Below are 18,509 nucleotides of genomic sequence, written 5' to 3'. Positions count from 1 at the left end.
TTTCAGCATCCACAGAATTAGCTCAGAAGAGAACCCCCGCAAATACTGAGGTCCTCCTGTACTTATGATTCTAAGCCAGTAAATTGAGGAATTTGAAAAGGTTGCTTTATTTGCACATAATTTCATCTATTTATTCACATCATTTATAACCTGCCTTTCACTGTACAGCTCCAAGGCAGTTTACAAACAATATAAAACACACATGGCGGCAAGTAATAATATAGCATAGTAAATAGTCCCTTTGGATAGAGGAGCCAGCTCAGAAATGTAAGAGCCAGGCAATGGACACTTGTCAGATTACCAGACTTAGTGATGGAGACTGTGGTAGTGAGAGTAAATGGACTTGGCTTTATCTCCTTTACAAGTAACATACTTTCAACAGGGCTGCCTGTGATAAATAAAGATGTTATTTAAAGAACTCTACCGCTTAATATCCTAGTCTAGGTACCGTGGCTCCCTGGCATCTGGGATTTATCAAGCCCTGGCTTAGAACAATTCCAAAGACTAGAACTGACAGGGGAAAGCTTCCCCAAACAGGTACATTTTAAAGAGGTGTTTAAAAGTTAAAAGGGAGGAAGCCAGCCAGATCTCTTGGTGGAAGGAGTTCTACAGGGATGAGGCTGCCACAGAGAAGGACTTTGCTCGCATGGCCACCGGTTGGATCTCAGATGGAGGTGGCACACACAGGAGGCCCTCCCAACAATTTCTTATGGGCTGGGCCGATTTATGTGGAAGAAGATGGTCCTTCCAGGATTCTAATTTTAATTACTTGTGATTATAATTTTCATCATTAATGCTTCAGAAACTCTACTGGCAAACCCCATGTTGTCGTCTGACAAATCCTATTTTGTGGAATTGCATTCTTGTTTGTGACAGTTGTGGTAGAAACATAGGCTGAAAAGGCAGGCTGCATAAAAGGTTAGATAAGTAAAAGAGGTCAAAAAGCTTGGGACGGATATTCTGGCTTGGATTGAAGCGTCTGTGCAGTTGATCTTAGATGGGGTGTAGGAATGCCAAGAAAGGGAGAGAGATTGCCTGTGACATTTTTTTAGAAAGAGTGGGTGTGGGTGTGTACGTGCACACATTTAGCTTTCAGTCTTCAAGCATACACCCTTCTGACTGACTGAAAATACTCTCCGCCACACCCCAAGCTAAGAGCCTTTCTGAGTGATACAAGTGAAAGTAGCCACATGTTAGTGAGGTTCTAGTAGCTGAATGTTCCTTGGAGTCAGGCAGAGAAAGCTGGAGAGGGGTGGTTGAGCTGGCAGCTGTCTGCTTTCCATCTCTTTGTATTAATCTGATTGCTCCTTAGCAGCTCCTTGCCCCTTCTTTTCCCTCCCAACTGTTAGGGAAAATTAACCACTCAAGGAGAGAAAAGATAAATTTCTAGTTACCCCTGCTAACTGGGCAAAGAGGCACCTTTTACCGTGGTGATTCTCTTTATTTAGCAGGGGGAGAGTAACTGGCCCTATCCACACCCAGCACAGTACCTCCAGTGACTGTTGCTGGTGTCTATCTTATGTTTCTTTTTAGATTGTGAGCCCTTTGGGGACAGGGATCCATCTTATTTATTTGTTATCCCTCTTTGTAAACCGCCCTCAGCCATTTTTGGAAGGGCGGTAATTAATCATCATCATCGTCGTTGTCGAGAAGAAAGAAAAACAAGTGAAAATAATCGACATAGCAATACCAGGGGATAGCAGAATAGAAGAAAAAGAAATAGAAAAAAATCACCAAATACAAAGATCTACAAATTGAAATTGAAAGGCTGTGGCAGAAAAAGACCAAAATAATCCCAGTGGTCATTGGCGCCCTGGGTGCAATTCCAAAAGACCTTGAAGAGCACCTCAACACCATAGGGGCCACAGAAATCACCATCAGCCAATTACAAAAAGCAGCTTTACTGGGAACAGCCTATATTCTGCAACGATATCTATAACAATTGACAATAAAATTCTGGCATCCCAGGTCCTTGGGGAGGACTCGATGTCTGGATAAAACAAACCAGTCAATAACACCTGTCTGACAGTGTAAACAAGAAATAATAATAATAAATCTAGATAAACAGAGAGAAGAAATGTGTGATGAGGCAATGAGGTTTTGACAGCCCAGCATTCCATTGCCTGTGTGGCTTTTCTTTCTTGGTTGGAGTAACATTCTATATTGCGAGATAAACTTCATGTTCTGAGTTTTAATGGGTAGGTGTAAAAATGTCCAATTCTTAGACTTTTCTAGTTATCAGGGTGTCCTAAGCTGTGCACTGCATATCAAATTTCAGGCGTGTTAGTAATATGGAAGTACCTTAACCATTTTGATACGTGTGTGAGTGAGTCTATTAGGGAGTGAGTAGATCTAATAGGACATCATTCTGGAAGATAAGAGTTTGAAGACTTGTGTGTAAATACTGCCCGTGCATGTGCGATGCTGGGCTTCCTGGGCTGGGGGGGTGATTAAAGTTTGAACATGTTAGGGTAGGGTACAATGCTTCTTTCTGCAGCTGAGATTTGTGGTGTGGTATTTCTGGGGCTTGCATACAATTATTAGGTGTTGCCCCCATCCACCCATAACTCACACACCCAGCAGTGTAGGAGATGCTTCCTCATGATTGAATGCTACTCTCTTTCTTGGGGAGAAAGAGAGTGTGGGGATCAAGGAATCCTGTCATCAGAACCAATATCATGGGTCTCCCACACCCAATCAACACTGTAGTGGGTGCTGCCTGTGGGGTTGCTTTATTCCCACACAAATTTCAGCGGGGTAGGGATTATGCTATGGAGAAGCATCTCTCACACTGTGTAGATGTATGAAAGGGGCCTCTGCAACTGCTGCCAAACAAGCAGATTGTGATTCCATGTTATAAAGGTGGCCTCTAGCATTGCAGGTGACATTTTCAGTTGTCTTGTCCCTGTAGAGGGCAGGATTTGTTTATCTGTCACCTTTATTTTAACACTTTAAAAACACACACACACACATTGGAAAATGCAGTTGATCACTCTTGCCAGGATGAAATAGTGTGCTTTTGCAAACTCATGCTGCAGGTTTGTGTGTGAACTCATAAGGAACTACTCAGAATGGAGAGGTGGCTTTGCCACCTGTTAAAATGAATAGTGATGCGGGAAGATGCTTCGGCAGTCATGATGATGTAGTGGTCAAGGTAGTACAGTTTATGTGATTTCTGTGCCAGTTTTTTTTCTATCCTTACACTTTATTGAGGGGAAGTCTACTGCTCTCTTTTTTTAAATCATGCATTTATTGCACATATACCAAGTTCTTTTTTTCCAAGAGTTCAGTGGGGTCCCTTGTCGGCTGCCATGCAGTCAGCTTATGGGGCAGATCTGCTGAGTGTCTGCAGTACTGTTGATGTGTGCCTTCAGACTATGCTCTGGGCCAATGTAATGCAATTTAAATGGTGAACATGCAGCCATGTGACCCTGGGAGATTTTTCAGTGTTATCTGTGTGGATGCTGCAGACTAAATCCATTTCAGCTCTGCATTGATGCAATAATAAGTTTGATAAACCCTGAATTCACCTAAGTTCATCAAATACCTACCGAATCTGGTGCTTGGTGGCCAGAGATATCTTGTGCCCTCACCTGATGTATGTCTCCAAGAAGAAGGAGCATTGGGATAAGCTGTTTCTTGCAAAATAGGAATCTAGACCCCAGCTTGGGAGTCTTGTACCTTGTGAGAGCAGCATTGCTAGTCTGTCTGAGCCAACCATTCCTTGCAGCTTGGTATCATAAGAAGCAGCTGTACAGGGAAGGAAGGATTTTAAGTAAGCCTGTTTAGTGATCAAGGTTTGTATGGCCTTCAGTATATATCCAATGCCAGCCTCCTAAATGTGAATTTTGGGAAGGGCATTAAGTGTGTTTAATGACCAGCCCACCTAGGGATTATCATGGGTATCTGCCTTCATTCTGCTCCAGGCTCAAGGTTTCGGAACATGGTCAAACATTTGCTTGTTCCATACTTCATGCTGCACTTCATCTGAATGTGTTCCCTTCTCCTCCACTCCTTGGTGAAGTTAGCACTCCAATTTAGGCTACCAGCTTTTAAACCCACCATCTTTCCCCATCTCCTTTCTCTTCTGCCAACCCTATTTAATCTTCCATGTGTATTTGGGTATACTTCTGCCATGGAAGAAAATGAATCTGGCAGCACCCTCCTTTTCCTTTCCCCCACAGGGGTGATATTGGGAAGGGACTGAATGGAATTACGGCAATAGTATTGTTATGCTTTTATGATGGTTGCCCAGCAGGGCAGGGGGAAAACTAAACCATTTGTTTTTCTGTCTCAGCCACAGAGCAACAACAAAGCCAGTGTAGTAAGCCCAGCAAAAGAAACGCCCCCAGTGCAGATGTCCATGGTATCTTTCCCAACCATTTCTTTGTCCTTGTTTGGTTTTTACTTTTGATTCCTGCCCTTGCCCAGAATGCTGCCTGTGCTGCTCTGTGTTTTGGCTTAGTTCTGTCTGCATTCCCTCGCCCCCCAGAATTGTCCCAGCCCCCTTGCAAGTAAGCGGTGCAGAGCACAGTGGTGTCTGTTTGTGGGGCCTGCAGTGTTCCCAATATTTAATCACAGCGAGACTGTGATGGAGTGATCAACGTCGTCCAATCTCCAAAGGATAAGTGAATGGAAACCATTTTGTTGACTTATATGCCCTGGGTTTCCTGATCTTCTCCGCTAACACTCTTGCAGCAGGCCACACATTCCTGTATATTTGACAGCTCAGCCTAAATGCTTTCTCTCTGGACATCATTAAAAACTGTAGCCGTATGGGTGACAGAGATGGATGAATGCATGAGAATTGGGGCACCATCCTATTTCTTATGAAGCTGCAGCTGCAGAGTCTAGGGTGGGAGTGGAACTGGGCAAGGGCTGGTCCTCTCCGTAATAACCCAGGAATGAGTGCAAGTGTAAGAGCTTAGTAGGGGCTCTTAGAGATGGGATAGTTGCTTTTCACTCTCTTTAATGCTCCAGAGAGGTTTTCTTTTCCTCCTGGGACATTTCATAATTTGAATCCCCACCACCACACCCCATCATGCACTGGCCTTTTTTTTTTTTTTTTAAACAACTGCTGTTTTGACGCTCAACAGATCCCCTTCTCTTTTGAGTCATTGAAAATATTGTCTCATTTTGGAGACTCAATTTGAGCCAAATGTGGAAGTTTGCCAGTTCTTTGCCTGAGTGTTCCTTGCGATGGAGCACTGGGGTGCTTTGGCTGCTATTTTTTGTAGGGGAATTATGAATGTCCCTCTAGAGAGAATAATAATACACTCTGTGGAGAAAAACATGGAGACAAAGCCTTGCCTCAGATCTCTTTGCTTTGGGAAAATGCTGGTGGTGATGGCTTTTTAAAATAAAGACACATCTTTCTTTCTTTCTTTCTTTCTTTCTTTCTTTCTTTCTTTCTTTCTTTCTTTCTTTCTTTCTTTCTTTCTTTCTTAATTGCTTGTCAAAATTTAAACTCTTCTGCCCTTGCACAGGCTGCTTCTTGAGCACAATTGAAAACCTTCCTGGACAAGCAGGGTTCACAAGGGAATTTGGAATATTAAAAGGCATGTATGGCTTTGTCTCCTTGTTAGTTTAGCTACTACAGTTGGGTTTTTCTCTTACAAAATGCTGAGTGGCCCTGCAAGGGGGTGTGTTGTGTGTACTCACACCATCCTAGGATAGAGGTGTCTGTGCTTTGTTCTTGTTTGTCATTTTGCTCTCCCAACAGACACCGCACAGAGAAAGAAACGCTTTGGAGCTGGAATCTGATTCTTTATTTCTGTCCTCTTTCAATTAGGAACCACAAACTACTGTTGTCCACAATGCTAATGATGGCATAAAGGTAAGGGAAGGCTCTTAAAGGGGCCTTCATCACCCTAAACATTCCTCCTTACTCTATCATTGTTCATACTCCACTTACTAGATGTTTTGCAACAGAGCTTCTACGTCACTAAAGAGGCGCCCGCTTTTGAGAGATTGCTCTGGACAGAAGACTTAAGTGCAGAACTACTCATTAATGCCACGCTGCATCGCACGTATCGGTGTGTGTACAGATGCATACTCCAGTTGTGAAAAATCCAACATTTATTCAGAAACAGTGGGTTTTTTGTGTTTAAAGCAGTCACTAAGTTTTAGGCGGAGGAAGCTTTCCAGGTACAGGAAAACATGTGCTTGTGCTAGAGGGCCTGAGGGACAAAACTGACATGAAATAAAATTATATGTGATTACTGTTGATCTGGTCATGGCTTTGAATTACTTTATTTCTCAATGGATGGAAATGAACAAATTGGCTCGGAAGAGGATAGCTTAGGGGATGAAGCAAGTTAGCTGTCAAGAACTTGAATATTTCTGTTGTGGATAACAACAAAATGTCAATGTAGCACCCTTCTCTTCTTGGTCCAGTGGCATGTTTTGATAAGTAAAGCTCTAATAGTTGTTTATTTCCTGAATCCGAAAATCCTCCACAAATGGATATTGGAACAAAAGGACTCAAGCGTTATGGGTTTTTCACCTCTTCCCTTGTTACCTGTAGCACAGTCCTATGCATGTTTATCCAGAGGTTGTAAAGAGTTCAATGAGCCTTCTTTCCTAGAAAGTGTGCTTAAGATTGCATCCTTTAAAATATCATTTCTTTGCATTTTTGTCATAAATCCTATTAACTATCTTTTTCTAATAAAGTAGTAGTAAGTTTATTACGATCATAAACAAGCACAAGTAACAAAACATCCAAGCTGATGCACTTACAAGAAAGCAAAATTAAAAACAAGAATGGAATAAACAAAATGACAGCAAAAGGAGAAAAAGCCACACCGCTTGATAGACTGAGTTAAATGAAAAATTATACATTTTAATTCAAATTTGAACACCTGATTTACAAGTTTTGTCTATAGACCTGCTGTCAAACCATAGATTTTAGCCCTTGAGAAGAAGTTGCCCAGAGTAAGGTTTCACCAGTAAATATTAAAGTTTGAGAAAGCTTCATTTAGGAGGAGACATTCCTACAGATGTGCCTAGGGCTGAAGCCATGCAATCCTAAGCATGCTTACTTGTAAGTAAGCTCCATTAGGCTCCTTGGGGCTTACACTTCAGTAAGTGTTCATAGGATGACAGCCTTAACTCACACATGATAATTAGACTTGGAAATGTACAGACAGCCAGTGTAACTGAGCAAATATAAGTTTTATATGCTCCCTCCACCTGATCCTATCAGGAGGCAGACAACAGAATTTTGCTCTAACTGGAGCATCAAGGCTATCTTCAAGCGTAGCCCCAAATATAACTATAATAGAACATGTTCTCGCAATCAATCTACAAAGTTATCAATACATGAATGACAATAGCTAGATCTCTCACTGGGCTGGTCTTTTTCTTTCTTTCTCCTGTGTCCATTTTTCTTAGAGCAAGCCTGCTTGTCTTGTGTATGCTGATTTTTCAATTTATCAATGTGTGTTCTACCTTACAGGGTTCCACAGAGAGCTGTAATACCACCACTGAAGATGAGGACCTGAAGGGTATGTACCTTGGAAACAAAGAGGCAAGAGATTTCAGGCCCGGTGGCAGAGACAGAGCAGTTCTCCATGCTGGGTTCCTCAACCCATTGACATGGATCAGTCTATAGTGTTCCTCAGTTGTAACTGGGAGTAAGTGGTGTTTAGGTTGTAGGCTGCTGTATAGATATGGCTAGAGTTTGGACTTGACAAGCTGGGCATGTCTGGTTCTCTGCCTTGTTTTAATGTTCCAGTATTTGTTCTGTTCATGCTCTTCGCACAAGTGCAAAAGCATAGTTTTCTTTCAAATGAATTGTTGTTTGGTTCAGCCTGTCAAAACCCACAGGAAAAGTCTGTGTGTGTGTGTGTGTGTGTGTGTGTGTGTGTGTGTGTGTGTGTGAGAGAGAGAGAGAGAGAGAGAGAGAGAGAGAGAGAGAGAGAGAGAGAGAGAGCTTCTTGTATCAACGCCGTGCCTCCTTGTGCACCAGTAGGCTTCAGAAGGGTAAGCTACTAGCTGTCTTTTCTGTCCTGATGGCAGGCGTAAGCCCAGCAGACAGGATTGGAACTTCTTTCTAGTCCAAAAGGGACTTTTGCAAATGGAAGTTTCTCCTGTTTGTACCATATTACTTATTTGGCTCTTTTTCTTCCCTGCACACCAGAATTCTACATCATGATCTTCCAGAAGAGAATGAGGGTCTCCATTGGCATAACAAGGGATTATGAACACCCTTGTGTTCATTTAGAAAGCTTTAAGGTGGCCCTTGAAGCACTCAGCTCCAATTTGGGAAAGGTGCAAATGCAGCTCTTTGACAGCTGGTACCCCAACCCTCTCCACCAATGACCAAAACTTGCTTACCTTGGGGAAAGGGAAAGAAGTAACGGTGGCGGCAGAGAGCTCCAACAATGATGGGAGAGGCCTGTTAGGCCTCTCATCCTGTGGAAAATGATGCACAAACCAGTTCCATCTTTGCTGGAGCTCTTAAGTTCTCTCCAGATGTTATAATTTTGCCCCACTGTAGCCATGTACAATGGAGAGAAGGGACAGGAAGTCCCACCCCCTCGGCATCATTCATGTGTGCGCCCCACCACTCGTGATTACAATGGGGCTTGTCTAAAGAGGGCAGAGCCCTCTTGGTGATGGCGGGCACTGCCATGATTGATTGTGAGACTGGATCCAGATCGCCCGGAGGGCTCTGCCCTCTTCAGACAAGTCCCATTGTAACTGAGCAGCAGGGCTTCTTCTCCCTTTGTCTCTCTGTACACGGCTAGAGTGGGGTAAAGTTATAATGTCTGAAGAAGAACGTAGCTGCTGTTGCTACCCTATCCTCTTTTTCCAAGGTGAAGTGTGTGTGTTATATTCTTGGAGGAAGTATTGGAGCCAGCAGAAGGCAGTGTTGTGATCAGAACTGAGGAGGTGGGGCCTGCTTGAGATGGGCTGTGCCTGACTCAATTCTGCTCACATAAACACCCCTGCTTCAAATGCTTGTCACATTTCTAGGCTCAACTGCCTTATCTGTGAGAATGCCATGAAAATGGTGCTCATTGTGAAATGTGCCCTTGGTAAAGGCCTATAAGCAGTTGGTTGGAAGGGCCAGAGCGGAGTACATAGCCCAGACCATGCAAACAGCCAGGTTCCAAAGTCTAGAAGAAGGTATGCAACGCACAGAAGACCGTGTGACTACTCAGGCAATGATTGCCTCAGACTGAAGAATCCAGCCTGAAGCAGCAGTTGGGTAAGACCAGCCAGGCCCATGTTGGCTGCCCAGCTCACCTGGTCCAACAGGGCTTATGACCTGTAGCAGCACCAAGTGCTGCAGGACAGTAGAGACTGGGCAAGTAGCTCCCGCTGCCTGGGAGCTGTCTCACTGGTGTAGGGAGTAAGGCCCCTGAGCCCTGCTGCCAGCTTCCTTGGTTTCCAAAATTTCTGCTGGATTCTTAGCACAGTTTTGACTGCACTCTCAGTTGAAGGTGTTACTTGGAGTGACAGGGATCACAAAAGTATAGAGGCCAACAACTGGGGAGCCCTGGGCTAAATCCAGCTCTTGCCATTTGCTTCCCTCACCCCACTTCACAGAAGAAAATGAGGGGCGTGAACAGACAGTATCTGTGAATGAGACATGGCAGCAAACTATTGATTTGGGGAATGGCATAGGGGCTTGACCTTGTCACCTCCCACTCATTAGCGTGACTCTTAGAGAGTTAGCTTGTAACCAAGGAAACAACATGCTATCACAGACCCAGTGCACAGGAACATAGGAAGCTGCCATATAGTGAGTGAGAGCATTGGTCTTTCTAGCTCAGTATTGTCTTCACAGACTGGCAGTGGCTTCTCCAATACTGCAGGCAGGAATCTCTCTCAGCCCTATCTTGGAAAAGCCAGGGACGGAACTTGGAGCCCAGATGCTCTTTCCCAGAGTGGCTCCATCTCCTAAGGGGAATATCTTACAGTGCTTAGACAAAATTATAGAAGGATCCACCCATGCATATGCAACCAGGGTGGACCCTGCTTAGCTGAGGGGACAAGTCATGCTTGCTAGCACAAGACCATCTGCCCTGTCTTCAAGAAAACTGGCCAATGAAAAAGTGGAATTGCTCATAACAATGGATACTTTGAGTAAGAACATTGGGGGAAGATATTTTGCTTTTTGTGCCAGTATACAAAAGAGCCTTCTCAGTGTGTCTGCTTTATTTTGAGATGAGTGTTTGAGCTTTTGCAGAAATGATTTTGTTTAGCAAGAAGTTATGTGGTGGTATCAGTATGCTGCTGTGAGGAGAGGGCACTGCTCAGTGACCGAGCATGTGCTGCTTTCCATGCAGAAAGTCCCAGGATCTGTCTCTGGCACCTCCAATTAAAAGCATCTCTGGTGGCAGAGCTTGGAAAGTCTACTGCCTATGACCTTGGGGAGTGCTGCCAGTTAGAATCGTCTACTTGGGTCTATAGAATAGTGCTTGGGTGGATGGACCAATAGGGTGGTTCAGGAGAAGGTTGGGCTACATGTACATACCAAATAGAAATGTGTGCATAGTGCTAGAGCAAGGTAGGGGCTGAAGAAAGGTAGTTTACAGGAGCTAGCAGCACTGCTTCTGGTCAGCCCTGTTGACCTTTCAAAGGGAACCTTTCAATTCATTCCACTTGATAAATCTAACTCTGGGGCTGCCATCTAGACCAATGAAGAGGTGATTTCCTTGCTGTGCAAATTTGCCTCCCCGTTCTCTTGCACATGTGCTGCTCTTTGCTAGGGTTCCCCTTGACAGTTCAGTCCTCCACTAGAGCGGAGCCATTTATCCAGCATGGTTTTGTGGGTGTCGCTTACAGATTAGCTGCTCGGAGACCTTACTGCTCTGGAGTTCTTCTCTGTTGATAGTAGTGGACTAATGGAGGTAAACGGCAAACAGTGACAGATCTGCCCAGTTGATAGCTTCAGTGTTAGGATGTAGATGTCAGGGGAAGGAGCCACTTCCGCCCTTGACTTTGCATGGCAAGCAGATGAGGGCTTGGTAGGGTTCGCTGGCAAGGTTTTTGTACTGAGCATTATAGTTGCTTTGATGTCCTGTTCCATTCTCTTTATTTACTGAATGTACATTTTGTTTGTTTTGTTTCTTTTGTGTGTTTTTGTTTTGTTTTTAATTTCTTGCCATGCAAGCTCCCCCTCTCTCCATCGGGGATGGCAGCTCAGTGCTTGAAGGACGGAGTCACTGTGAGAGCAAAACCCAGACTGAGTCCATGCAGTCCCAGCTTTCTCTCTGTTACTCAGCCAGTAAGTCCAGGGGTTACAGTCCTCCACAACATCCTTTTCCCTGACTTGACACTCTTTCTTCCTTCTTCCATTTCCCTGTCTTTCTCTGCTTCTGCAATATTCTCCCAGAATATTGATCCTCATTCTCAAGTTTTCAGATTTTTAATCTAATGTCTCCTCTTTCTTGGAACCATTCCTCCACCATGTTACACTTTCCAAAGAGACTCCTTCTCCTCTTCTATCTTTTCCCCTCCCACCCAATCAAATGAAACCATACCATTCCCTGCTTTTCTTTGCCAGATACCATATTCTTTCTTTGTGTGTGTGTGTGTGTGTGTGTGTGGAATTTTTCTTTTAAAAAAAAATTGCACATCTCTCTTGATTTTATGAACTCTTGGACAAGCCAGACAGTTTTTAAATGTATGTTTAGCTTCATTGGTGAAATACAGGAGCATAATTGTGTCCCATTACTCAGGGACACTGAATAAGCTGAAAATAGTACTAGCCACAAAGACCACCTAGAATCTCAAGAAAGAGGCATTTAGGGCAACTATGGAGTGTTTCATATATTACATCTTTCCCCCCTCAAAGGCTCTGGGCAGGGAAAAGTGTGAAACAGTGGTTAGATTAGTTTGGGGTGGTGGCAAGTGTATATATTTTGCTCAACACACATTGGCTAGGAAACCATGACTAGCTGGAGTTTCCCAACTCGTGAATATGGAGTGGAACAAACATAGTGTACCACTGTCACAAGTGATTATCCATATGCAGATTTAACACTTAGACAAACTCAAAGATGGCACAGCATCCTTTCTCCCAAAGCTCAGGAGCTATCTTGAGCTGTGCCCCATGTAAGTAGCTCTGGGACTGCCCATTTCTCTGGAATCTTTGAGGTCCAGGATTCTGATTTTGAACACAGAGAGAAAGAGAGATTTTCTGCAATTCACTTAGCTGTTTTTTAAAAGATTATTCCTCATCAACTGTGCTTGTGAGACAAACAAAAATAAAAATCCTAAAAATTTGGCTCAGATCTATTAAGAACAGTTTGCTAGATGCCCCTTTCTATCGTATCTGCCTGAAATTTTTTGTGTCGTTGATCCTGCAGAGATTGCTCCTGCATAAGTGCCCCTTGGTTTTTATTTTGATTCAGAGAGGGCAAGTATGGACCTGCAACAAAATGTTGCTATATATCCCTGATGTGTATGTATTACCTGAGCCTGTGCCTGAGCATGGTGAAAATTTTACACATTCTTTCCCCCTCAGAAGCAGAAGAGATTGAGACTGCTGAGGGAGTATTCTTCAAGCAGAGAAATTACCTGCTCTTTTTGTTCAAGCCCTCCTACACACACACACACACACACACACACACACACACACACACTCACACACTGAATTCCAGTAGCTCTGCCCAACTGGTTGTCTGTTGTGTACCTCTGAGTCCATGCATATTCCACTCCATTGGATTACATTGGAGCAGTTTTAGGGGGTTTTGGCCTCCAGACTTTTGTGAAACGGACATATCTGTGGGTTATCCCAAGTCTTCCAGGAGCCCCCTCTTGCCTGCAGGTGCTCTGGTTATGCATCTATAAGGATCATAACATTTCCAGCTCTTTGGGGAAAAGATAAGATACCCTAGCTGTAACATCTTGGATCATCTTTTCTATACTCTATATATTGAGATGAAAAAATTAAGAGTTGAGCCAAAAGTTCTCAAATGAGAATGACTTGACTTTTGGTGGGGATAAGTGTGAAAAGGGAGGCAGATTAGTGGGCGACAAAGTGGAGGAAGAAATCTTCAACAGGGGCCTTTTGGTGGATCATGGTAATTGTTACCCAAGAATCTGCCTTTCTACTTTCCTCTCCCCTTTTTGCCACTGCTGCCTCTCAGCTGCTGATGCTCCTCCTTTTTGCCACAATTCCCCAACCCTGGAATTACTCTAGATCATGACGTGACATCATTCTGGTGGGGCAAAAATGACTGGCCCACATGATGGGCAGCCCCCCAACAGCAGGGACCTGCTGCACCTGCTGGGCCAATTAAAAGGTCACCTTCATGGTGTAGTAACTGGACTGCTGCAAGATGGCTTAAAATTGCTTCTAGGTGATGGGAAGCAACGTGCTCCTTGGAAGGAGTGCTGAGCCTAATGCCCAGAATCAGTTTTCAGTCATGCTACATTATCTCCTTCACTGCACTGTCAGGGCTACTTTTTAATTGCCACAGCAACAGTCCCAGCAGGTCCTTCTTGTCAACCAAGGACTGCCCATCACGTCAGCCACTGCCACTGGGAAGAGGACCACTGCTAAAGAGGTGGTGGCAAAATAGAGGGGGGAGGCAAGCCCTGGAAGACCACATCGGTAAGCCCCCCTGAATCTGCTACCCCATTGTATTGCCCCCCATTACCAAAATGACCTCTTCATTTTCTCAGCTTACAATGGACCATTTTAACGTGGCCTCAGCAAAAATATGCTAAATTTGCATTTTCTTACTGCTGTTTTGCATAATTCATTTGTATGCATAGTTTGAGGAGGCTCAGAAACATGGAGACTATGGGTGAGGCACAACATGGAAATTAAAAGCTAGTCAGTGGGATGAGAGGGTAGGGAGTTGCACAGGGCATGGACATCTTCCTCATTCAGAGGTCCATTTTCCAACCAGATGCTTTCTATGCCTTTCTAAGTTTATTTTATTATTATTATTATTATTTCATTCATGAGGGCTGAAAGCTTCACAGGGAGCTTAGCTGTATGCAGAACGTGTTCTATGCCTGGATGTAGTTTGCAGAACTCTTTACAGGGGTAGAAATCAGCATGTTGGACATCTCCCAGAAATATTCACTGAAGACTCACATCTTCTTCCTGCCTTGTTCATTGGGTTTGATTGGGAAGGACACAGGTGTGATGGAACCTGTAAAAAGACCCTTGGCTCAGTTTCCCATTGCAGTTTGGGAAAAAGCAGTATAGTCCTTATTACATGTATATCTCACCTTTCTTCCATGACACTCAACAACATGTAGAGGGTTCCCAACAAGTTTCCTGTCCAGGCATTGGCATGCCCCAGACCTGTTCAGTTGCAGCACGGTTGCTGTCATATGTCTTCAACCCATATACCAGAGCCCATGAGGAGATGATCATTCTCTCCTTTCCTGACAATTTTCCTCTCTTACATCATCTCTTTTTTAGCTTATTGGTTAGGTGAAAAAGTGTTGATTTGAGAGGCAGAATTCAGCATTACTAGAAGGCACTGGAGTTGAGCCAATGAAAAGCCATTTTTTCCTCAGTTCCAGACTATTGAACACCCTTTTGACTCCGTCCTGTAAAGTGGGGACACAATGAGGTATGTTAGCTAGTGCAGAAAACTTTGCTTGTGGAGTCACAGGAGCCCTCCTTTTGCTTTCTTTGGTGTGACTCTTATAATTTTGAGTGGGTTCTCCTCCCTCCCTCCCTCCCTCCCTCCCTCCCTCCTTCCTTCAATCTCAATGTGCTCCTCAGTTGCCATGTCAAAAGGGTGGATCTCTTTGTGTGGATTCTTGGCCTCAAAGGCAGCTTTCGGATTGATACCACTTGGCATGCACTGGAGAGGCATTGGAGCTGCTGCATCTTGGGGCAAGGGTGCGCACATGTTCTCTGGAATTTTGTTTGTGTGTGTATTCAACGCTGTCCTTATTTTGCTTTCTGGTTTTGTTTTTATTTTAATGCTTGCATTTGTTTTGCAGCTACTGCTACACAATCTTGTGAAGAAAAACTTCTTGCCTGGGACAGCCCAGGGCAAACAGTGGAGTTGGATCGTGCTCAGTCGGAGCCTGTCCTAACTCCAGTAGTTCCGTTTGCACTTAACAGTCCACCATGTAAGTTAGCTGTTATTTAGCAGTAGTAGCAGGAGTAGAAAAACAAGTGCTCGTTTCCTTATTTATCCACTTTTTCTTAACCCTTGTCCATCTTATTTCTCCAAGGATCTTCTTCTCTCTCCTTCTTCTCCACCCCTTCCGCCGCCAATATTTCTTTCTGCTGGGATAGTGAAGCTAGGAGCAAGGGAAGTGAGCCCATTCATTACTAAGTGAGGAATCAACCAGAACGGAGTTTTCCTGTGCCAGAGTCTCCTTCAGTTCCCATTCATTTCAATGGTGCTTGCATAGGAGAACTTCATGGTGAACTGTATTAAATTTACTGCTAAATGCAGTACGTTGTGCTTGCTATGGTGTGGTGTTCTCACTTGAGTCTGTTGTTCTAAAAGAGAAAAATGTTAACTAAGTCCCAATAAGAGAGAAACTAAGGAGCTGAAAGTTGAGAAATATAATTTGTTTTTCTTCCCTTCTTGTAACTTACTAGCTTATTTACTGCTGTGTTTCAAATGCATCTGCACAGCCTATGAAAATGAAAATGAAGTTTTCTGATGCCTGTGTACTGTGTTTAGAAGTGCCTTTTATAAGTGGCTGTGTGTTGCCTCTCTGATGTTGGGCATAATAGTTTTAAAGCACCAAAAATCTGTACTACATCTTAGTGGTCCTGTTGTCCAATCACAGTAATGGTTGTTTGTACAGATGCAGAATGTACCTCGGAACCTTCCATAGCTTTGAGTGTTTTGACAGGAGGAAACCCTGCCTCTTCTAGCTACCTAGTTCTCCTTCCAATTGACTCCTTCCATTAACTTCTGAGAGAGCTAACCAAAAGAGAGAGAGAGAGAGATTACCCTTTCCCCCCCTGTTGCTGTTTATTCCACTTACTTCTGTCTGCTTGTTTTTTCTGCCTTTTCTATTAGCATTTTTGTTTTCTAGCACGCCTCCTCCCTTCAATTGCTCATGGATATTCTATGGCTACATTCAACACTTTCAAGTATTGTTCTTCATATGCAGGGAAAATTCCCTCCTTCCCACCTGTAAAGGTAGTTCTTCTTGTGGTCTGTTTTCCAATCATGCAACTCCCCCCACCCCACCCGCTGCAGTAGTGCTCTCTTTAAGTGCTACAAGCGGCGGTCTACTTAAGACTGAGGTAAGAGGATCAGGTCACATACTAGATAGCTAGAAGGGGCAAGGTTTCCTCCTCTCAAAACTCTGAATTTAGCTCTGGAAGATTCCGAGGTATGTTCTGCACCTGCGCAAACACCCATTAGTGTGATTAGACAACGGACCACTTTATTTTATTATTTATTTGATTTGTATACCGCCCTTCCAAAATGGCTCAAGGCGGTTTTACAGGTGAGTAACCTGACTATCCATATGTTTCTAATGGTGAATGTCAGAAACATGGCAAATGTTAAGATTTACTGGTAGTTCTTCACTTTTTAGGAGGACAGTGATAAATGTAAGGTCATTCCTTCTTTCCTCTTCTCATAGACTCCTGGAGGGCATTCCAGAACCTTCAGGATGGTGCTTCCATTGGGTCTCCCAGAATGTGGTGATTGGTTATATTTTACTCAGATGTGTGCCTGTGTTGCCCATATGGAGGGGGTAGCTAGGATGCCTGTGGAAATTCCTTCTTATTCTCATGATCATTCTTAGTGCCCTTGGTTGTTCTAGGGAGTGGAGCCACTTTCTTATTTTTTGTGCTCCTAGTTTGTTCTAGTGGTATTGGGTTGAGGGGTGTCTTTGCTTTTCCATTCAAGTCGGGAAGGGAAGGCAGCCCTTCCTACTGAAGAAGCTGAACTAAAGTGTACCTTGGCTACTGGTTCTGGGGACGATGCCATCTCAAAGCTTCTGAAATGCTTTCCAGGAGCCTAGTAAGAATACACCATTACCAGTAAATGTTGAGGCCAACCAAATACAGCATTTTTGGTGATCATCAGATGTCTTCCTCATTTTCTTTATCTGTAAAGAGTGTTTCCACAAATGCTTTAATAACTGGCAAATGTCCAGAAAAAGTGTTGCAACACAATCCTTTCCATTACTGGAAAATAGTTGAACTATTGTTTAAGATTTGGCATTTGACGCATTTTTACTCTCATCATTTACTGGTGAATACCAACAACCTAACATGTCCAGAATTGTGAAGGATTTGGAAGAAAGTGGCTCATAAGTGCATATTATATTTGTGTAAAGTTATTGTAAGTATACTAATTAATGTATTCCAACAAATCATTGGTGCTATCAAATCATTGTTTTGATTTTGCTATACTGACTTTAGTTTGGAAAGAATTGATTAAATTTCCCCCCTAAATTTCAAAATGCATATACCATTAGCTTCATAAATTAAGAATTACCACTCAACATTCAATGGGTTTCTGACATCTTACCATAAACTGTAGGTATATTTAAGCATAAATGTTCATATGTACACCTGTTTCTGCAAGCCACATATTGGTGCAGCGGGAAAGTAACTTGCCTAGGGAGCACGAGGTTGCTGGTTCGAATCCCCGCTGGTATATTTTCCAGACTTTGGGAAACACCTATATTTGGCAGCAGTGATATAGTAAGATGCTGAAAGGCATAAGTGCGGGAGATGGCAATAGTAAACCTCTCCTGTATTAAAAAGAGAGAGTAGCAGTGGAAGCTGAAGCATTCTGGGAAGAGTAACTGCCCCACAACAGTGAAGGAAGTACTCATTTTCTTATGGAATCAGTTACCAATTTGTCTGGAAAATTTTAGTTGATGTTGAAATTGGTACTTAACTCTCTGGCTACAAGTGTCAATGCAAAATTGTGTATATTCAACGCAAGCAACAGATATGGTGTTGGGTCCAAATTTGTCATTATGAAACTTGGCTTTCTAAAAACCAACAACATATTTCTAGCTTCTATAGGTGCAGAGAGTGGTAAAATCTTAGGAGCCATAGAGGGCTGTGTGTGGCTTACAGAAATTCCAGAGGTTGGTGTAGTCACCATCCAGTCTGCCAGTGAGGCTCAATAAACCCTGTTCCTTCAGTCTGCCTGGGAGAAGGGAAAACAAACAAGGAGAGAGTCCTTCAGAAAGTAAGAGTGAAAAGCCCTGCCAAGCCTGTCTTGCCATTCTGCACATTCAAGCCCACTTCTGTCAATTTAGATAGCTAAATGAGACATCCATGCATAGAGCTGGTGTACCTCTGGAAACCAGATGTGGGGACAGACAGCAGAGGAATGCTGCTGTTGCCTCATGCTCTGTTTGTTCATTTTTGAGAATCATTTGCCTGGCCACTGTTGGACTAGATTGAGAACTTGCCCAAGGCAGAAGTGAGGTCTGAGCCCTAAACCTGAAAGCCCCCCGCCTCAAAAAAAAAAGGGGGGGGCACTCCCATGCCAATAGTTTCTTCAGTGTCAAATTAAGCTGTGCTCTGAATTGCTCCTAGTCTCAACTTCCCAGGTTTGCAGAGACAAAACAAAAAG

The 18,509-nt window shown here is 43.5% G+C and overlaps 1 protein-coding gene across 24 annotated transcripts in view; it reads left to right on the top strand.

Moving 5' to 3' along the window:
- Positions 1-18,509, top strand: part of CAMK2G (calcium/calmodulin dependent protein kinase II gamma) — a 263,893-nt gene that overhangs the window by 226,384 nt on the left and 19,000 nt on the right. For 4 of the 24 annotated variants that reach the window (XM_053310719.1, XM_053310720.1, XM_053310721.1 and 1 more), the window contains 5 exons: positions 4,298-4,366; positions 5,792-5,836; positions 7,457-7,505; positions 11,126-11,239; positions 14,932-15,063. In XM_053310719.1, the coding sequence (XP_053166694.1) occupies positions 4,298-4,366; positions 5,792-5,836; positions 7,457-7,505; positions 11,126-11,239; positions 14,932-15,063 (409 nt within the window). The remainder of the gene's footprint in view (positions 1-4,297; positions 4,367-5,791; positions 5,837-7,456; positions 7,506-11,125; positions 11,240-14,931; positions 15,064-18,509) is intronic. The other 20 variants (XM_053310722.1, XM_053310724.1, XM_053310726.1 and 17 more) reach the window with 5 other exon arrangements.

Source organism: Hemicordylus capensis, chromosome 3, assembly GCF_027244095.1.
Source record: "Hemicordylus capensis ecotype Gifberg chromosome 3, rHemCap1.1.pri, whole genome shotgun sequence".
Lineage (NCBI taxonomy): Eukaryota > Metazoa > Chordata > Lepidosauria > Squamata > Cordylidae > Hemicordylus > Hemicordylus capensis.
This window is presented reverse-complemented; position numbering and strand designations above follow the sequence as displayed.